At 31.7% G+C, this 15,988-nt stretch overlaps 17 protein-coding genes across 17 annotated transcripts in view. All coding sequences in view use genetic code 11, as the record gives it.

Annotated features, from left to right (window-relative positions):
* Positions 1 to 180: 180 nt before the first annotated feature.
* On the plus strand, positions 181 to 513 carry rps18 (ribosomal protein S18). The gene has a single exon. The coding sequence runs from the start codon at positions 181 to 183 to the stop codon at positions 511 to 513; it is 333 nt and encodes a 110-aa protein (YP_009656309.1).
* Positions 514 to 713: 200 nt separating this feature from the next.
* Positions 714 to 1,139, minus strand: rpl20 (ribosomal protein L20). Its single transcript has one exon. The coding sequence runs from the start codon at positions 1,137 to 1,139 to the stop codon at positions 714 to 716; it is 426 nt and encodes a 141-aa protein (YP_009656310.1).
* A 721-nt stretch (positions 1,140 to 1,860) lies between these two features.
* rps12 (ribosomal protein S12) lies at positions 1,861 to 1,974 on the minus strand (one part of a trans-spliced gene, as the record gives it). Coding sequence (YP_009656267.1) covers positions 1,861 to 1,974 — 114 coding nt within the window.
* A 1,097-nt stretch (positions 1,975 to 3,071) lies between these two features.
* On the minus strand, positions 3,072 to 4,307 carry clpP (clp protease proteolytic subunit). Its single transcript has 2 exons — positions 3,945 to 4,307; positions 3,072 to 3,296 (listed from the first exon to the last, which is right to left on the minus strand). The coding sequence occupies exons 1-2, from the start codon at positions 4,305 to 4,307 to the stop codon at positions 3,072 to 3,074; spliced, it is 588 nt and encodes a 195-aa protein (YP_009656311.1).
* A 441-nt stretch (positions 4,308 to 4,748) lies between these two features.
* psbB (photosystem II CP47 chlorophyll apoprotein) lies at positions 4,749 to 6,275 on the plus strand. Its single transcript has one exon. The coding sequence runs from the start codon at positions 4,749 to 4,751 to the stop codon at positions 6,273 to 6,275; it is 1,527 nt and encodes a 508-aa protein (YP_009656312.1).
* Positions 6,276 to 6,415: 140 nt separating this feature from the next.
* On the plus strand, positions 6,416 to 6,523 carry psbT (photosystem II protein T). The gene has a single exon. It carries the CDS (start codon positions 6,416 to 6,418, stop codon positions 6,521 to 6,523), a length of 108 nt encoding a protein of 35 aa, YP_009656313.1.
* Positions 6,524 to 6,589: 66 nt separating this feature from the next.
* On the minus strand, positions 6,590 to 6,721 carry psbN (photosystem II protein N). The gene has a single exon. The coding sequence runs from the start codon at positions 6,719 to 6,721 to the stop codon at positions 6,590 to 6,592; it is 132 nt and encodes a 43-aa protein (YP_009656314.1).
* A 98-nt stretch (positions 6,722 to 6,819) lies between these two features.
* Positions 6,820 to 7,038, plus strand: psbH (photosystem II phosphoprotein). The gene has a single exon. It carries the CDS (start codon positions 6,820 to 6,822, stop codon positions 7,036 to 7,038), a length of 219 nt encoding a protein of 72 aa, YP_009656315.1.
* A 145-nt stretch (positions 7,039 to 7,183) lies between these two features.
* Positions 7,184 to 8,661, plus strand: petB (cytochrome b6). Its single transcript has 2 exons — positions 7,184 to 7,189; positions 8,020 to 8,661. The coding sequence occupies exons 1-2, from the start codon at positions 7,184 to 7,186 to the stop codon at positions 8,659 to 8,661; spliced, it is 648 nt and encodes a 215-aa protein (YP_009656316.1).
* Positions 8,662 to 8,859: 198 nt separating this feature from the next.
* petD (cytochrome b6/f complex subunit IV) lies at positions 8,860 to 10,053 on the plus strand. Its single transcript has 2 exons — positions 8,860 to 8,867; positions 9,579 to 10,053. Exons 1-2 carry the CDS (start codon positions 8,860 to 8,862, stop codon positions 10,051 to 10,053), a joined length of 483 nt encoding a protein of 160 aa, YP_009656317.1.
* Positions 10,054 to 10,234: 181 nt separating this feature from the next.
* Positions 10,235 to 11,236, minus strand: rpoA (RNA polymerase alpha subunit). The gene has a single exon. The coding sequence runs from the start codon at positions 11,234 to 11,236 to the stop codon at positions 10,235 to 10,237; it is 1,002 nt and encodes a 333-aa protein (YP_009656318.1).
* Positions 11,237 to 11,315: 79 nt separating this feature from the next.
* On the minus strand, positions 11,316 to 11,732 carry rps11 (ribosomal protein S11). Its single transcript has one exon. The coding sequence runs from the start codon at positions 11,730 to 11,732 to the stop codon at positions 11,316 to 11,318; it is 417 nt and encodes a 138-aa protein (YP_009656319.1).
* Positions 11,733 to 12,065: 333 nt separating this feature from the next.
* On the minus strand, positions 12,066 to 12,179 carry rpl36 (ribosomal protein L36). The gene has a single exon. It carries the CDS (start codon positions 12,177 to 12,179, stop codon positions 12,066 to 12,068), a length of 114 nt encoding a protein of 37 aa, YP_009656320.1.
* Positions 12,180 to 12,605: 426 nt separating this feature from the next.
* Positions 12,606 to 13,010, minus strand: rps8 (ribosomal protein S8). The gene has a single exon. It carries the CDS (start codon positions 13,008 to 13,010, stop codon positions 12,606 to 12,608), a length of 405 nt encoding a protein of 134 aa, YP_009656321.1.
* A 739-nt stretch (positions 13,011 to 13,749) lies between these two features.
* On the minus strand, positions 13,750 to 14,118 carry rpl14 (ribosomal protein L14). The gene has a single exon. The coding sequence runs from the start codon at positions 14,116 to 14,118 to the stop codon at positions 13,750 to 13,752; it is 369 nt and encodes a 122-aa protein (YP_009656322.1).
* Positions 14,119 to 14,238: 120 nt separating this feature from the next.
* Positions 14,239 to 15,723, minus strand: rpl16 (ribosomal protein L16). Its single transcript has 2 exons — positions 15,715 to 15,723; positions 14,239 to 14,637 (listed from the first exon to the last, which is right to left on the minus strand). The coding sequence occupies exons 1-2, from the start codon at positions 15,721 to 15,723 to the stop codon at positions 14,239 to 14,241; spliced, it is 408 nt and encodes a 135-aa protein (YP_009656323.1).
* A 146-nt stretch (positions 15,724 to 15,869) lies between these two features.
* rps3 (ribosomal protein S3) overlaps positions 15,870 to 15,988 on the minus strand; it is a 645-nt gene continuing 526 nt past the window's right edge. Inside the window, exon 1 of the mRNA in view lies at positions 15,870 to 15,988. This exon is cut by the window's right edge and continues 526 nt beyond it. Coding sequence (YP_009656324.1) covers positions 15,870 to 15,988 — 119 coding nt within the window.

Genomic DNA, 15,988 nt, shown 5'->3' on the forward strand with positions numbered 1-15,988 from the left:
CCTTAGGAGGTAAATTCTATAAATTAGATTCTATAAATTAGATATATAACAATCTATAAATAGCATATATTTCCTTATATAACAAATATAAATATTAAAAAAAAAAAAAAATAAGAATATAAATAAAACAAATCCTTTTTTTATAAGAAATGGGATTTTCGGTATAGGAATAAACAAACCATGGATAAATCTAAGCGACTCTTTCTTAAATCTAAGCAATCTTTTCGTAGGAGTTTGTCCCCGATCCAATCGGGGGATCGAATTGATTATAAAAACATGAGTTTACTTTATCGACTTATTAGTCAACAAGGAAAAATATTATCTAGACGCGTGAATAGATCAACCTTAAAACAACAACGATTAATTACGATTGCTATAAAACAAGCTCGTATTTTATCTTTGTTACCTTTTGTTAATTCGTCACCTTTTGTGAATAATGAAAAAAAAAAATATGAAAAAAGCGAGTCGATCACTAGAACTCCTACTACTGTTCTAAAAAAAAACAAAAAATAGAGTTACTCTTCAAGTAAATTTTATTTTGAATCGAAACTCAAATTCAATGCGGATTGATATTTATTTTTTTTTTTTTTTTTCGAAAAATACGACAATCCTATTGAGGATGTTGCGTTGTAAGAAAAAAGATAATAGGTGAAGAATAATAATTTTTTTGAGCGTGGTTGTTTATTTATTTTGATAACTTTTTCATATGAATTCTATTTTATCATACAAATCTCTTTTATTCTACCACCTTCCCGGAGTTGAGTCTCCGGGGAATTTTTATTTTTTATGATCTCGTTGGCAATCATAAAAAGACAATTCCCTTTTAATATAGCTATTTGTGCAACTATTTTACGATTAAGAAGCAATTGACTCTTGTACAGATTATACATTAATTTACTATAAATACAGTATACGTTGTTTTTATTTTGGGCAATTATTGCGTTTATTCGACTGATCCACAAACTGCGAAAATCCCTTTTTTTCCTATCTCTATCCCGATGAGCCGAAACCAAAGCTTTTATTTTCTGTTGCGAAATAGTTCGAGTAAGTTTTGAATGAGCTCCGCGAAAGCTTGATGTAAATAAACTAATTTTTGTCCGCCGTTTTCGAGCGATAGATCCTCGTTTAACTCTGGTCATTGAATAAATGAGACTTTGATGAATAACTATTTTATTTTTTTCTTTCAGTTATTCTTTTATCCTTCCTAGTCTATTAATAACAAAATGGATTCTTCCAATGTATAAAATAAAAATTCCAATGGCTTTTGCTGCTATAACCTTCCCAACCACGATTTTTTTATTTTTTTCTAAGTATTTAACCTCGTAATAAGAAATTCTATTGATACTAGGTATTCAAAAAAGCATAGTTAATTTAATAGAAATAGACAAAGAAATGGTGGGTTCCATCGTTTCTATGATTACTTGTTAAACGGTGAGGTCCTCTCTATACACCGGAGCCCCTTCTTTTATTGAATCCTCATTCAATCAATGTTATTGTGAACTTGTACAGTTCACACTTATGGGCTCTACCCATGAAATATCTAGTAATAGGTCTTTCACAACAAAATCTAGCTATACAGTAACGGTATTTAAGTATGAAGATTAGCTGGGTAGTTGACCCTCTTAGTCCGTTATTGCAAAATTTAGGGCATAATTTTTTATTTAAAATTGGATTTTTCCCGCTTAATGGATAACTATTTGTTACCAATGGGAAAGTATTTTTCATCTTAAATTACAAATTAAGGTGATTCGGTTTGCACCAATCGAAACCATAAATTTTATACACAATAGAATTATATATATAATTCTTATTAATAGACTAGATTTTTATATTTTAGTCTATGATCTAAACGAGTCGCACATACACCCTAGTACATGTTCCTCGGCGCTGAGGGCATCCCCGAAGAGCGGGAGATTTTGTTACATTTCGGATTGGCTGTCTTGTGTTTCTAATAAGTTGTTTTATAGTTGGCATGGTGAGTCATATATATATAATGAACTGGTTTAGATCAATCCTAACCGGATAATTATGAATTTTTTAGATTCTAAAAAATCCGGTTGGTTAAGACAATTAAAGTAAAGAACAACTAAAAGACAATTAAAAAGCTAAAATAGCAAATCCTGTATTTATGGGTAATACCTTTCGGGAATACTTTTTAATTTCTTACTCATGAGTAATCCTTTTGAGTATAATGCTTTGTTTAGAATGCAAATGGTTGGGGGATAATACTTTTGAGTAATCCTTTTTTGGAAAGGGTTATTTGAGTAATCCTTTATTATTCATGAATACTGCTTTTAAGTAAAGATAAAAAGTATAGTAGTATAATTACTATACTATACTTACTATACTTTTTATTGATTTTTATTGATTAAGTAAAGATAAAAAGTATAGTAGTATAATTACTATACTTTTTATTGATTTTTATTGATAAAGTAGTAACACTAACTTATTGATCTTATTGATAAATTAAGTAATTGATAAATTAAGTAATTGATAAATAAGTAAGAAAAACAATATTTTTTTTTTATACAATTTTGATACAATTTTTTATTTTCTTTATTTTGAACTTCATTTTTCATTTTCTAAATGATTATCATTATCATCATTATTTATTATTATCAGTATTAAAAAAGGTATTTTATCATCATTATTAGTATTAAAAAAAGTCTTAAAAAAAGTCTTAACAAAAAACTGCACTTTAATAATTACTTTAGTAATTAATGGCTTCAAAAGCTTCAAAAGCTTCAAAAGCAAATCCCATAGAGAAGGTGGGGGGGGAGTAACAAACATTGTTGCCATAGAATTTTCCTCATATAATTTGAGATAAGTTGACTTTCTTTCCTTTATTTATTTTTTTACTTTTTTAACTTATTTATTTTTTTTTATTTTTTTTACTTATTTACTTTTTTAACTTATTTATTTACTTTTTTAACTTATTTACTTTATTTAACTTATTTATTTACTTACTTTATTTAACTTATTTACTTATTTAACTTTGTTTACTTTATTTAACTTATTTACTTATTTAACTTTGTTTACTTTATTTAACTTATTTACTTATTTAACTTTGTTTAATCTGCGACCGTATCAACAATTCCGTGGGCTTGAGCTTCTTCTGCTGACATAAAAAGATCCCTTTCCATGTCTTTGTATATCTGCCAGGAAGCTTTGCCTGTTCTTTGTGCATAAATATTTGCCATAGTTTTTCGCATTTTCAGTAATTCATTCGCTTCCAGCATACATTCTCCTGCTTGTCCCTCATACAAAGAAGTAGCAGGTTGATGGATCATTACCCTGAGCTGAGAGTCTAACAGAATAGGAGTTTTTCCTAATCTTGGATTAGGAGGTAGGGCATATAAAAAAGAAATTCAATTTAAAGCCGTACAGGCATCTTTTTTATATAGCATACGGCTTGGCTCTACTATAAATATGAAATCCTACCTTCCATTGCAGAAATATAAAATATATATATATAAAATATACCGGGTCTATCAGACCCAAATCAGTAACTAATCCAAAATATAATAATCACCTTTCTTTTTTGTTTGAGAATCTTTTTTAAAGAATATGATGATTCCGTTGCTCTCTTATTTAGTCTAGTTGTTTATTCAGCAATCCAAAAGTTTCTTTTTTGTTTTGAAATTCAATTAAAATAATTAATGTTGTTGTTAAATGTCTCTGCTATGAAAAATGAAAACAAAAAAGAATTGTGACACTAAACTAGAGTATTAGAATTATCTAAAATAGAGTATTATAATTATAAAAAATCGTAAATACTCCTTTTTCATACGACTCTTTCGATATATAATCTAATGGTTTTGAAAAAAAAAAAAATTATTTTTGTATATCGAACTCGAAGTGCCATGCTTTTTTTACTTAATATTGGTTTAGGCATAGTTTTTTTTCTTTTCTAAAAATTAAGAAAATAAGAATCATTCGCGCCAAGCGTGAGGGAATGCTAGACGTTTGGTAAATTCTCCTCCGACCAAAAGAAGAGATCCCATTGAAGCGGCTAATCCTACGCATACTGTATGTACTTCTGCTTCTACAAGTTGCATAATATCAAATATGGCCATTCCAGATATTACCTCTCCGCCCGGAGAATTTATAAACAAATACAAATCTTTGTTCTTGTCCTCTAAACTGAGATATACCATTAGACCAACAAGTTGATTTGATATTTCACTGTTGACCTCTTGACCTAAAAAAAGTAATCTTTCTTGAAAAAGTCGATTGTATAAATCAACCCAAGATGCGTCATCATCTTCAGGAAGTCTAAAAGGTACTTTTGGAACACCAATTGGCATTAAATAGAAAAAGATCTATCTTCCTTGTCTTTGGAGTGAGAACGTAAGGAGACAGAATGAGTTGATTTTGTTAAAAATTATTTATATTTCGGAGATAACATAAATAAAAAAATAACACTAAATGAATAAAGGAAAGTTTTGACGAATAGGTCCTTCTTGGATATGTCTGGATTCACTGATATAAACCACATATCCAATACAAACACTCATAAAAAAAAAAGTAACCCCCCACCACCATTGCGTATTGTTACTTATCGGATATAGAATAGATCTGCTTCTTTTTGTTCCTACGAATAGAATGTTCCATTATTACTAAAAAAGTAGAACATTAATTCTTTAATGCGAGATAATTTACTAAAAGGGGAAGGTCCATAGGATAGTTTTTTACAGTGCAATAAAGTTACATAGTGTCTATTTTTTGTTGATATAAGAGGTATTTTCATGGGTTTGCCTTGGTATCGTGTTCATACCGTTGTATTAAATGATCCCGGCCGTTTACTTTCTGTCCATATAATGCATACAGCTCTGGTTGCTGGTTGGGCAGGTTCGATGGCTCTATATGAATTAGCAGTTTTTGATCCCTCTGACCCTGTTCTTGACCCAATGTGGAGACAGGGTATGTTCGTTATACCCTTCATGACTCGTTTAGGAATAACCAATTCGTGGGGTGGTTGGAATATCACAGGAGGGACTATAACGAATCCGGGTATTTGGAGTTACGAAGGTGTGGCCGCGGCACATATTGTGTTTTCGGGCTTGTGCTTTTTGGCGGCTATTTGGCATTGGGTTTATTGGGATCTAGAAATCTTTTGTGATGAACGTACTGGAAAACCTTCTTTGGATTTGCCAAAAATATTTGGAATTCATTTATTTCTTGCAGGGGTCGCGTGTTTTGGTTTTGGCGCATTTCATGTAACAGGATTGTTTGGTCCTGGAATATGGGTATCCGATCCTTATGGACTAACTGGAAGAGTACAATCTGTAAATCCAGCATGGGGTGTGGACGGTTTTGATCCTTTTGTTCCGGGGGGAATAGCCTCTCATCATATTGCAGCAGGGACATTGGGCATATTAGCGGGCCTTTTCCATCTTAGTGTGCGTCCACCTCAACGTTTATACAAAGGATTGCGTATGGGAAATATTGAAACCGTCCTTTCCAGTAGTATCGCTGCTGTATTTTTTGCAGCTTTTGTTGTTGCTGGAACTATGTGGTATGGTTCAGCAACTACTCCGATTGAATTATTTGGTCCTACTCGTTATCAATGGGATCAGGGATACTTCCAGCAAGAAATATATCGAAGAGTTGGTGCTGGGCTAGCCGAAAATCAAAGTTTATCAGAAGCTTGGTCTAAAATTCCTGAAAAATTAGCTTTTTATGATTACATCGGCAATAATCCGGCAAAAGGGGGATTGTTTAGAGCGGGCTCAATGGACAATGGAGATGGAATAGCCGTTGGTTGGTTAGGACATCCTATCTTTAGAGACAAAGAGGGGCGTGAACTTTTTGTACGTCGTATGCCTACTTTTTTTGAAACATTTCCGGTTGTTTTAGTCGACGGAGACGGAATTGTTAGAGCGGATGTTCCTTTTCGAAGGGCAGAATCGAAGTATAGTGTCGAACAAGTCGGTGTAACTGTTGAGTTCTTTGGTGGCGAACTCAATGGAGTCAGTTATAGTGATCCTGCTACTGTGAAAAAATATGCTCGACGTGCTCAATTGGGTGAAATTTTTGAATTAGATCGTGCTACTTTAAAATCAGATGGTGTTTTTCGTAGCAGTCCAAGGGGTTGGTTTACTTTTGGACATGCTTCGTTTGCTCTTCTCTTCTTTTTCGGGCACATTTGGCATGGTGCTAGAACCTTGTTCAGAGATGTTTTTGCTGGTATTGATCCAGATTTGGATGCTCAAGTAGAATTTGGAGCATTCCAAAAACTTGGAGATCCAACTACAAAAAAACAGGCAGTCTGATAGAAATTGGTTTGTTCCTTTTCGATTCGACTTTTTTTGTTGTTATTTGAATTTTATATAGGGAACTATATAAATCTCGTCCAGGAGATAATCCCCCAAAACAGGTATGAAAGCTATAATTGTAAACCACGATCAAATCTATGGAAGCATTGGTTTATACATTCCTCTTAGTCTCGACTTTAGGAATCATTTTTTTCGCTATCTTTTTTCGAGAACCCCCTATAGTTCCAACTAAAAAGACGAAATGATTTTGAATTACCTCAATTGAAGTAATGAGCCTCCAATATTACGATATTGGAGGCTCATTACTTCAACTAGTCCCCATGTTCTTCGAATGGATCTCTTAGTTGTTGAGAGGGTTGCCCAAAAGCAGTATATAAGGCATACCCAGTAAAACTGACAATTAAACCAGATATAGAGATGGCAATTAGGGTTGCTGTTTCCATGATTATATAATATCAAGACTACAATGGATCTATAGTGTAATTTACAGCGGAATGGTATACAAAGTCAACAGATCTCAATGAAAAAAAAAATAGGATTTATGGCTACACAAACCGTTGAGGGTAGTTCTAGATCTGGTCCAAGACGAACTGTTGTAGGAGATTTATTGAAACCGTTGAATTCAGAATATGGTAAAGTAGCTCCGGGATGGGGAACTACCCCTTTGATGGGTATTGCAATGGCTCTATTTGCGGTATTTCTCTCTATTATTTTAGAGATTTATAATTCGTCCATTTTACTGGACCAAATTTCTAATTAGAGAATTAGATTCACAAGAACCAACTAACTAGTTTTTCAATAGAAAGTAAAGTTTAGCTTAGCATTTAGGTCGTTGATTTTTAGACCATTCCATTTTTATTTGGTAGTTCGACCGCGAAACTTCTTTGTTTCTGTATTTCCGGAATATGAGTGTGTGACTTGTTACAATTGATCCTATTGATAGTACAGAACATAAAAAGGATACGTCATCTTTCTTATCTTGATAGAGATGGCTTTACCCCGTCAGATATTTATTCTAATATCTGGAGCACGGAATATAGAAAAGAAATAGATTCTAAAGTATTAGAACTATGATTCATACTTAATATTTATATTTAGACCTCGCAACCGGACGAAAAAAAAATTAAAGAGTTAGAATAATAAATTTCAAAAAATAAAATAGAACGATTTTTATTCTTTATAAACTGCCGCCGCTTATCTTTATTTTGATCAATGGATGATCAAAATAAATTTTTTTTTTGTATTTTTTTTCATTATATCTATTCATTGAATAAGTGATGATCCAGCAGTTCTTACTCAGAGAATTTTTGGACTTGGATTAAAGGTTTTTTTTGAAATCATCGTGGTTCTGGTATGAATCTGAGGTTTTTGAATTGATTCTATAGGGTCTTAACAAGAAAATTCCTATCAATAATAATAAAAAACAACAGTAAAATCGTATTAAATACAGACAAAAAAAATGAGGTGAATAATAGAATATTCAAGAGGCCGGTAACGATCAAGAGAAAAGACGAGTGAGCCGACTTGAAATTTTGGCATTATAAACACAAAGAATACCTTTTGGATTTCCATTTTTTTTTATCTTCAAAAAAGATTGGAATCATAGGATTAAGTTAAGAAGTTTAAAACTTTCTATTCCACATATCCGTTTTCCAAATAACTAGTATTTTTGTTTGAGCCGTACGAGATGAAATTCTCATATACGGTTCTCAGGGGGGTCCTTTGGTTTACCTATCTCAATAAAGTCTATGATTGGTTCGAAGAACGTCTTGAGATTCAGGCGATTGCCGATGATATAACTAGTAAATATGTTCCTCCTCATGTCAATATATTTTATTGTTTAGGAGGAATTACACTTACTTGTTTTTTAGTCCAAGTAGCGACGGGTTTTGCTATGACTTTTTATTATCGTCCGACCGTTACGGAGGCTTTTGCTTCTGTTCAATATATAATGACTGAGGCTAACTTTGGTTGGTTAATCCGATCAGTTCATCGATGGTCGGCAAGTATGATGGTCTTAATGATGATCTTGCACGTATTTCGCGTGTATCTCACCGGTGGTTTTAAAAAACCTCGCGAACTGACTTGGGTTACAGGTGTAGTTTTGGGTGTATTGACTGCATCCTTTGGTGTAACCGGTTATTCCTTACCTTGGGACCAAATTGGTTATTGGGCAGTAAAAATTGTAACAGGTGTACCCGACGCTATTCCTGTAATAGGATCGTCGGTGGTAGAGTTGTTGCGCGGAAGCGCTAGTGTGGGACAATCTACCTTGACTCGTTTTTATAGTTTACATACTTTTGTATTACCTCTTCTTACTGCCGTATTCATGTTAATGCACTTTCCAATGATACGTAAGCAAGGCATTTCCGGTCCTTTATAGAGAATATGAATCATAGATATTTGTAATCAATCATTTTGGGGAGGAGTATATAGTATTTCATTGCTACAAATATGCATTATTAAAAAAAAAAATAAGACATGTATTTGGATATTTCCCTTCAACTTAACAAAATAAATTGCATTCTTTATTTGATATACACGAATAGTTGAAGGGAACTCTCCGAAAAAATAATGGATTATGGGAGTGTGTGACTTGAACTATTGATTGGGCCGTGCAGTATGACTTGATCTTATCTGCCACATTTGAATTCATAATTAAATGTGTCTTTTTTCCAACCACCGCGCCAGTCCCCTACGGAGGATAGGCCGGTTCGCTTGAAGAGAATCTTTTCTATGATCAGACTCTATCATATCCTGCATGATATAGGCTCCGTAATATCCAGTAATATAAGTAAGTAATGTGATATAATCCGGATTATGTCTTCTGTATTTCACTTAACTTAATAGTATGGAAATGCAGTCATTTCCTATGCATTGACTCAATTTATGATACTATCGGAGTGAAACAAGTAGATCTAAAGAAAAACGTGGGTTGTATTCTATTAGTAACAAGTAAATCCTTTCTATGTAAAAAATTCCGAAATTCATTTTTGGAGGGAGAACAGTCGAAAGGTTTGAGATCACCCAGAAAGAACTTTTGATTTTGAAAACATACTTGGGTGAAAAGCATTTACTTAAAAAGAAGAACTGAATTTTTTGCAATGCATAGTTGTGAAAAAAAAAAAAGAGAATCAAGTTTATTTTCTTACATAGAATCTTCATATATAAGTGACTACCATATAAATATTTTCTATGTATGCATTCAGTTCGTTTGATTCGTGCTTGAGCCGGATGATGAAAAATTCTCATGTCCGGTTCTTTCGGAGGATGGATCTATAAGAATTCACCTATCCCAATAACAAAAAAACCTGACTTGAATGATCCTGTATTAAGAGCGAAATTGGCTAAAGGGATGGGTCATAATTATTATGGAGAACCCGCGTGGCCTAACGATCTTTTATATATTTTTCCAGTAGTAATTCTAGGTACTATTGCCTGTAACGTAGGCTTAGCGGTTCTCGAACCATCAATGATTGGGGAACCCGCAGATCCGTTTGCAACTCCTTTGGAAATATTGCCCGAATGGTATTTTTTTCCCGTATTTCAAATACTTCGTACAGTACCCAATAAATTATTGGGCGTTCTTTTAATGGTTTCAGTACCCGTGGGATTATTAACAGTACCTTTTTTGGAGAATGTTAATAAGTTCCAAAACCCATTTCGCCGTCCAGTAGCAACAACCGTCTTTTTGATTGGTACCGTCGTGGCTCTTTGGTTGGGTATTGGAGCAACATTACCTATTGAAAAATCCCTAACTTTAGGTCTTTTTTAAATTGATTCAATTGTGAAATAAAATATCATGAGATGTGTATTGTGTATCTAGGGAGAATTCAATTTGAAATGACTAATCCCTAGATACATCTATTTCATTTTAGACCTATTCTGAGTATATAGGTTTGTGCTAATTTTTAGAAAAATAAATGATGAAAAAAAAAATCCAATGGATTTCAAATTTATGCAAAATGCTTTTCGATTTGTAAAATGTTTAATATATTTTTGACATCTTCTACGCGAAGATGTTCAATTTTCATAAGGTCTTCTTGACTCTTATTCAAAAGTTCCAATAATGTATGTATATTGGACTTTTTAAGACAATTATAGATCCTGGGAGACAATTCTAATTGGTCAATAAAAATGGATTTCAATGCAATTTCTTTTTTATTTTTCCTTAGTTTATCCTTAAGCAATCTATCATGAAAAGTAAAAAGGGGTAAAGTAACTTTGTGTTGATTATTTTCAAAATTTAAGTTTTCTTCTTCTGCATGTAAAAAAGGAATAAATAAATCAATCAAATTCCGGGAGGCTTCAGAAAGTGCTTCTTTAGGAGTTAAACTTCCATTTGTCCATATTTCGAGAAAGAGTATCTCTTGTTTCTCATTACCATTCACATAAGAATGAATACTATGATTTGCATTTCTAACAGGCATAAATACTGCATCTATAGTATAACTTCCATCTTGAATGTTGTTTAGTGTTTTTATACGATATCCACGCTTCCTCTCAATTTGTAATTCAATACACAAATTAATAGGTTCTGTTAGGTTAGCTATATGTTGTGTATTATCAACGATTTCCACCGAAGGTGGTAAAATGATGTCTTGAGCAGTTACATATCCAGGACCTTTGAAACAAATAGATGCGTCCCGAGTTCCATACAGATTACTTTTCAATACAATTTCTTTCAAATTCATTAAAATCTCATGTATTGATTCTTGAATACCTACTATGGTAGAATATTCATGTGGTATTTTCTCAGATTTTGCACGTGTGATACATGTTCCCTCTATTTCTCCGAGCAAAATTCTTCGCATTGCAATGCCTATTGTATCTGCTTGACCTTTCCTAAGTGGAGACAGAATAAAGCGTCCATAATAAAGACGCTTACTGTCTACCCTTGATTCAACACACTTCCATTGTAGTGTCCGAGTAGATACTTTAACTTTTTCTCGAATCATAGTAATATATTTTTATGAAACTCTTGATTTAATTGTTTATTTCTCTTGAAATCTCTTTCTTTAATGTTTCTTTTTAGTTTTACACACGTCTTTTTTTAGGAGGCCTACATCCATTATGTGGCATAGGGGTTACATCCCGTATAAATTTTAATAGTATACCACTTCTACGAATAGCTCTTAATGCCGCATCTCTTCCTAGACCGGGACCTTTTATTATGACTTCTGCTCGTTGCATGCCTTGATCTACTACTGTTCGAATAGCATTTGCTGCTGCGGTTTGAGCGGCAAATGGTGTCCCCCTTCGTGTACCCTTGAATCCACACGAACCGGCAGAGGACCAAGAAATCACCCGACCTCGTACATCTGTAACAGTCACAATGGTATTGTTGAAACTAGCTTGAACATAAATAACTCCCTTTGGTATTTTACGAGGATGTTTACGCGAACCAATACGTCCATTTTTACGTGAACCAATTTTTGGTATAGATTTTGCCATTTTTATTATTTAAAAAAATATAAGTCTGAAATATATGGATATATCCATTTCCTATCAAAAAAGAATTCTTTACTCTTGTTTAACTAGTTATTCTATTGTATTCTATAATTCGATTAATATAGAATACAATTTTTGAAATCAAGCAATAATTAGAATACTTATAACTATCAACTAAATTCTAATATAGAATCTAAATTTTTAGATTTTTTTTGTTTACTATTTAAGAAAATGGAATATTAATAAGATTTTTTATTTGAATTTTAATATCATTTTTTTTTTTATTTGTACATTTGGTACTTTCTTTTTAATACAAAGCCCTTTTTTGTTAAAATATTATCCTTGTCTTTGTTTATGTTTTGGGTTGGAACAAATTACTATAATTCGACCTCGCCTGCGTATCAATCGACATTTTTCACAAATTTTACGAACAGAGGCTCCTACTTTCATATTTTGAATTTAACTCCTTACCTAAAATTTAATGCCAAATCTATATATTGGAAGAAAATAGGTTTTCCTTACATTATAATTGTGCCTCCTAAAAAACATGTTAAAGTTAAAAAATTAAATTTAAGTGACTTATACTTCCTTTTTCTCCTTTACCAGTCGTATACATTAAGTACGTCCAATTTTTTTTAAACATAGCCTAGAATCTTATTTAAATTCTATTTCTCTAAAGCAAGCTGGAACATACCCTCAGAAGTTATTCAGTAATTTAATCTTCATGAATTTTTATTTCTATTCTAGTTAAATCCTCTTGACACATTCACTAATGTATCAGGAGTAATAGTAGAAATCCATTACTTCTCTACTCCATTTACAATAATGTATATAATTTTTTCATAGAAATCAAATCGGATATCGGCAAATTTACCATTACCATATATAACATAAAACTTCGCCGCCGATTCTTTCTAATCGAGCCTCTCGATCTGTCATTATACCCCTAGAAGTAGAAAGAATTACAATCCCCATTCCTCCTAAAACTCTCGGAATTTGTTGATAGTTAGAATAGATTCGTAGACCAGGTGTACTGATCCTTTTTAAATTTAAAAAAGTTTTATACGATTCTTTCCTATTTCTTCTATACCGTAGAGTTAAAACTAAAAAGTATTTGTTGCTTTCTCGATGTTTTCTAACGTTTTCAACAAAACCCTCTCGTAAAAGTATTTTCACAATGTTTTCGGTGATATTAGTAAGTGGTATTTGAACCGTTCTTTTTCTATTCATGTCAGCATTGCGTATCAAAGTTAGCATATCAGCGATAGTATCTTTACCCACGATAGATTATTGCTCCTTACTTTCAATATAATAAACGTGCTCCTGTTTTTTGTTTTTTTTTTTATTTTTTGATTCAATAAAATATCTAATATTGAATATGAGAATATAATAATACTCTATCTATATATAGATAGAAAATATTATTCTAATTAGTCTAACTAATTAGAATAATCAGTATAATGTAAATCTATAATATAGAATATTCTAAAACTAAAAAAAGATAGAAAGAAAATGAATGACCTATTCTAAACTATATAGATAATATTATATCGAATTCAGAATTCTATTTGTATTTTGTATTAAAGTATATAAAAAAATACAAATAGAATATAGAATTCTGAATTCGAATTTTTATTTTGAATCTATCTATATATATTCAATTCAATATATATAGATAGATTTCATTCCTTTTTCTTTTTTTTTTTTTGATCTATTATTATTCTTATTTCGTTTTAAAAATTTTTATTAATTAATATAATGACTTACTATTTCTAATAACTTATCAATATGTATACTTTTCATATTTATAAGATATATAAGAAGATAAGATATAAGATAAGATAAGATATAATAATCTTAATATAAATATTCATAATTATAGAATAATCATTACACAAGTATATAAGTGAGATCTAATATATTTATGAATCTATTTCACTTCTATTCAAATATAGATTCAAATCGATTTCCTTCCTATTCATTCCAGTCCTAAATAATATATCTATATCACGATCTCGTATTATAATACCTCGGGTGCTAATGAAACTATTTTAGTGAAATTTAACTGTCTCAATTCTCGGGCTATTGCAGAAAAAATTCGAGTTCCTTTTGGATTTCCTTCTTTATCAATGAGAACCGCCGCATTATCATCATACTTTATTATTATACCATTACTACGTTTTAGTTCTTTACAAGTACGTACAATTACAGCCCTGATCACTTCAGATCTTTCTAAAGATGAATTTGGTACTGCTTTTTTGATTACAGCAACAACAATGTCACCAATATAAGCATACCGTCGATTACTAGCTCCTATGATTCGAATACACATCAATTCGCGGGCTCCGCTATTATCGGCTACATTTAAATAGGTTTGAGGTTGAATCATATCATTTTTTTCTATCTTTCAGTCAAAAAGTTGAAGTAAAAAAAATATTCTGTGTTCAAAAAAAAAAGAAACCAACAATTACCATTTTTTTCATACTAAAGACCTATTTCGTTCTAATGATTATTCTGAAAGAATGAATTGAGTTCGTATAGGCATTTTGGATGCCGCTATTGAAATAGCCTTTCTAGCTATATTTTCTGGGACCCCTCCCATTTCATAAAGTATTTTGCCGGGTTTAACGACAGCTACCCAATATTCGGGAGATCCTTTTCCCGAACCCATACGCGTTTCGGTAGGTCTTACTGTAACAGGTTTGTCTGGAAATATGCGTACCCATATTTTCCCACCTCGGCGAACATTTCGTGACATTGCCCGTCGCCCTGCTTCTATTTGTCTAGATGTGATCCAAGCGGGCTCAAGTGCCTGAAGAGCATATTTTCCGAAGGAAATTGTATTACCTCGATAGGCTTTTCCTTTCATTCTTCCTCGATGTTGTTTACGGAATCTGGTTCTTTTGGGGTTATAGTTGATGGTTATTTCTCAATTCCATCTCTATTACAGAACCGTACATGAGATTTTCACCTCATACGGCTCCTCGCGAATAAATCGATTCAAAAATATTTAACCAAACAAATTTAATTTTAAATTACAATATTAAATTAAATTTAAAATAGAATACAATCGCGGGATTTTTTGACATTTCATAGAATTTATTTTATCTATTAGAAATTTGTATATCTTGCTTTGATATAGAACCAAATATGGATTCTTATAGACCATTTTTGCTATCCATATCTAACTAGATAATGTTGTTTTGATATAAGGTTCTAACGAATCCATATTTGTCTTTTTTTTTATTATCATATTGGCAAAAATTTCTAAATTCAAAAAAATCCACATTTTCGCGGGCGAATATTTACTCTTTCATTATAAATTTAAGATGTAATGTTGGGTTAGTCCACAACTCCTCAAAAAAGAATGAATTCTTAGTTCCGTCCGCCATCCCATCTAATGAATCAGTAAGATTATGAAATTTAAGATAATCTTAGGTATTCACAGGTTCCATCGTTCCCATCGCTTTTCGATTTATGGTTAGGTCTAAATTCTACAATGGAGCCTCTTTAATATTAATAAGATTTTATTTTCATAAAATTTTCTTATTTTATTCTTTTTTGTTGAATCAACCTTCTTAGTTTTATTGATTCGCAGCTCTTGATTTGTCTATTCTAGGAATATATTCATCCATATATGGATGAATTTAGAATATTGATGCTTTATTACACTACCTTTTATGAAATGACCCATAGACCTTTACATAGTAGAATTCTATATCATTGATATCTTTTTTTCTATCTTTCTTTCACCCCTTCATTTATCTGTATATTCTTATTGCTTTACAACTAATAATCAGATTCTTTTTTATTTCAGTTGCTATAATTATATCACCACGTAGATCTTTATTTTGATTTTCTATTTTCCGCGGTTCTTTATATCCAGATAATGTTAAGCGATGAGTAGGTTATTAATTCTTTAGTAATTAATTCTACGAATTTTTGTAGAAATTTAATCACTCTAAAAAAAACCAACGAGTCACACACTAAGCATAGCAACTCCTCCACTATAAAATGATTAATCAATTTTTTTTTTTTATTCAATCTTATAAAATTTGTTATTTCTTTTTTGGGAATAAGAATGTAATAAGAATTCGTCATTTTTTCTTTTATCAAAAGCTAAAAATAAGGAAAAGTAAATTAGTCGTTGTTTAGAAATATCCAAACTTTGATTCCTAATACCCCATAAATAGTTCGAACTGTATAGGAACAATAATCAATTTTAGCTCGAATGGTTTGTAGAGGAACCCTACCTTCTC

Source organism: Medicago sativa, plastid (assembly GCF_051527215.1).
Source record: "Medicago sativa voucher I.S. Choi MD003 plastid, complete genome".
NCBI lineage: Eukaryota > Viridiplantae > Streptophyta > Magnoliopsida > Fabales > Fabaceae > Medicago > Medicago sativa.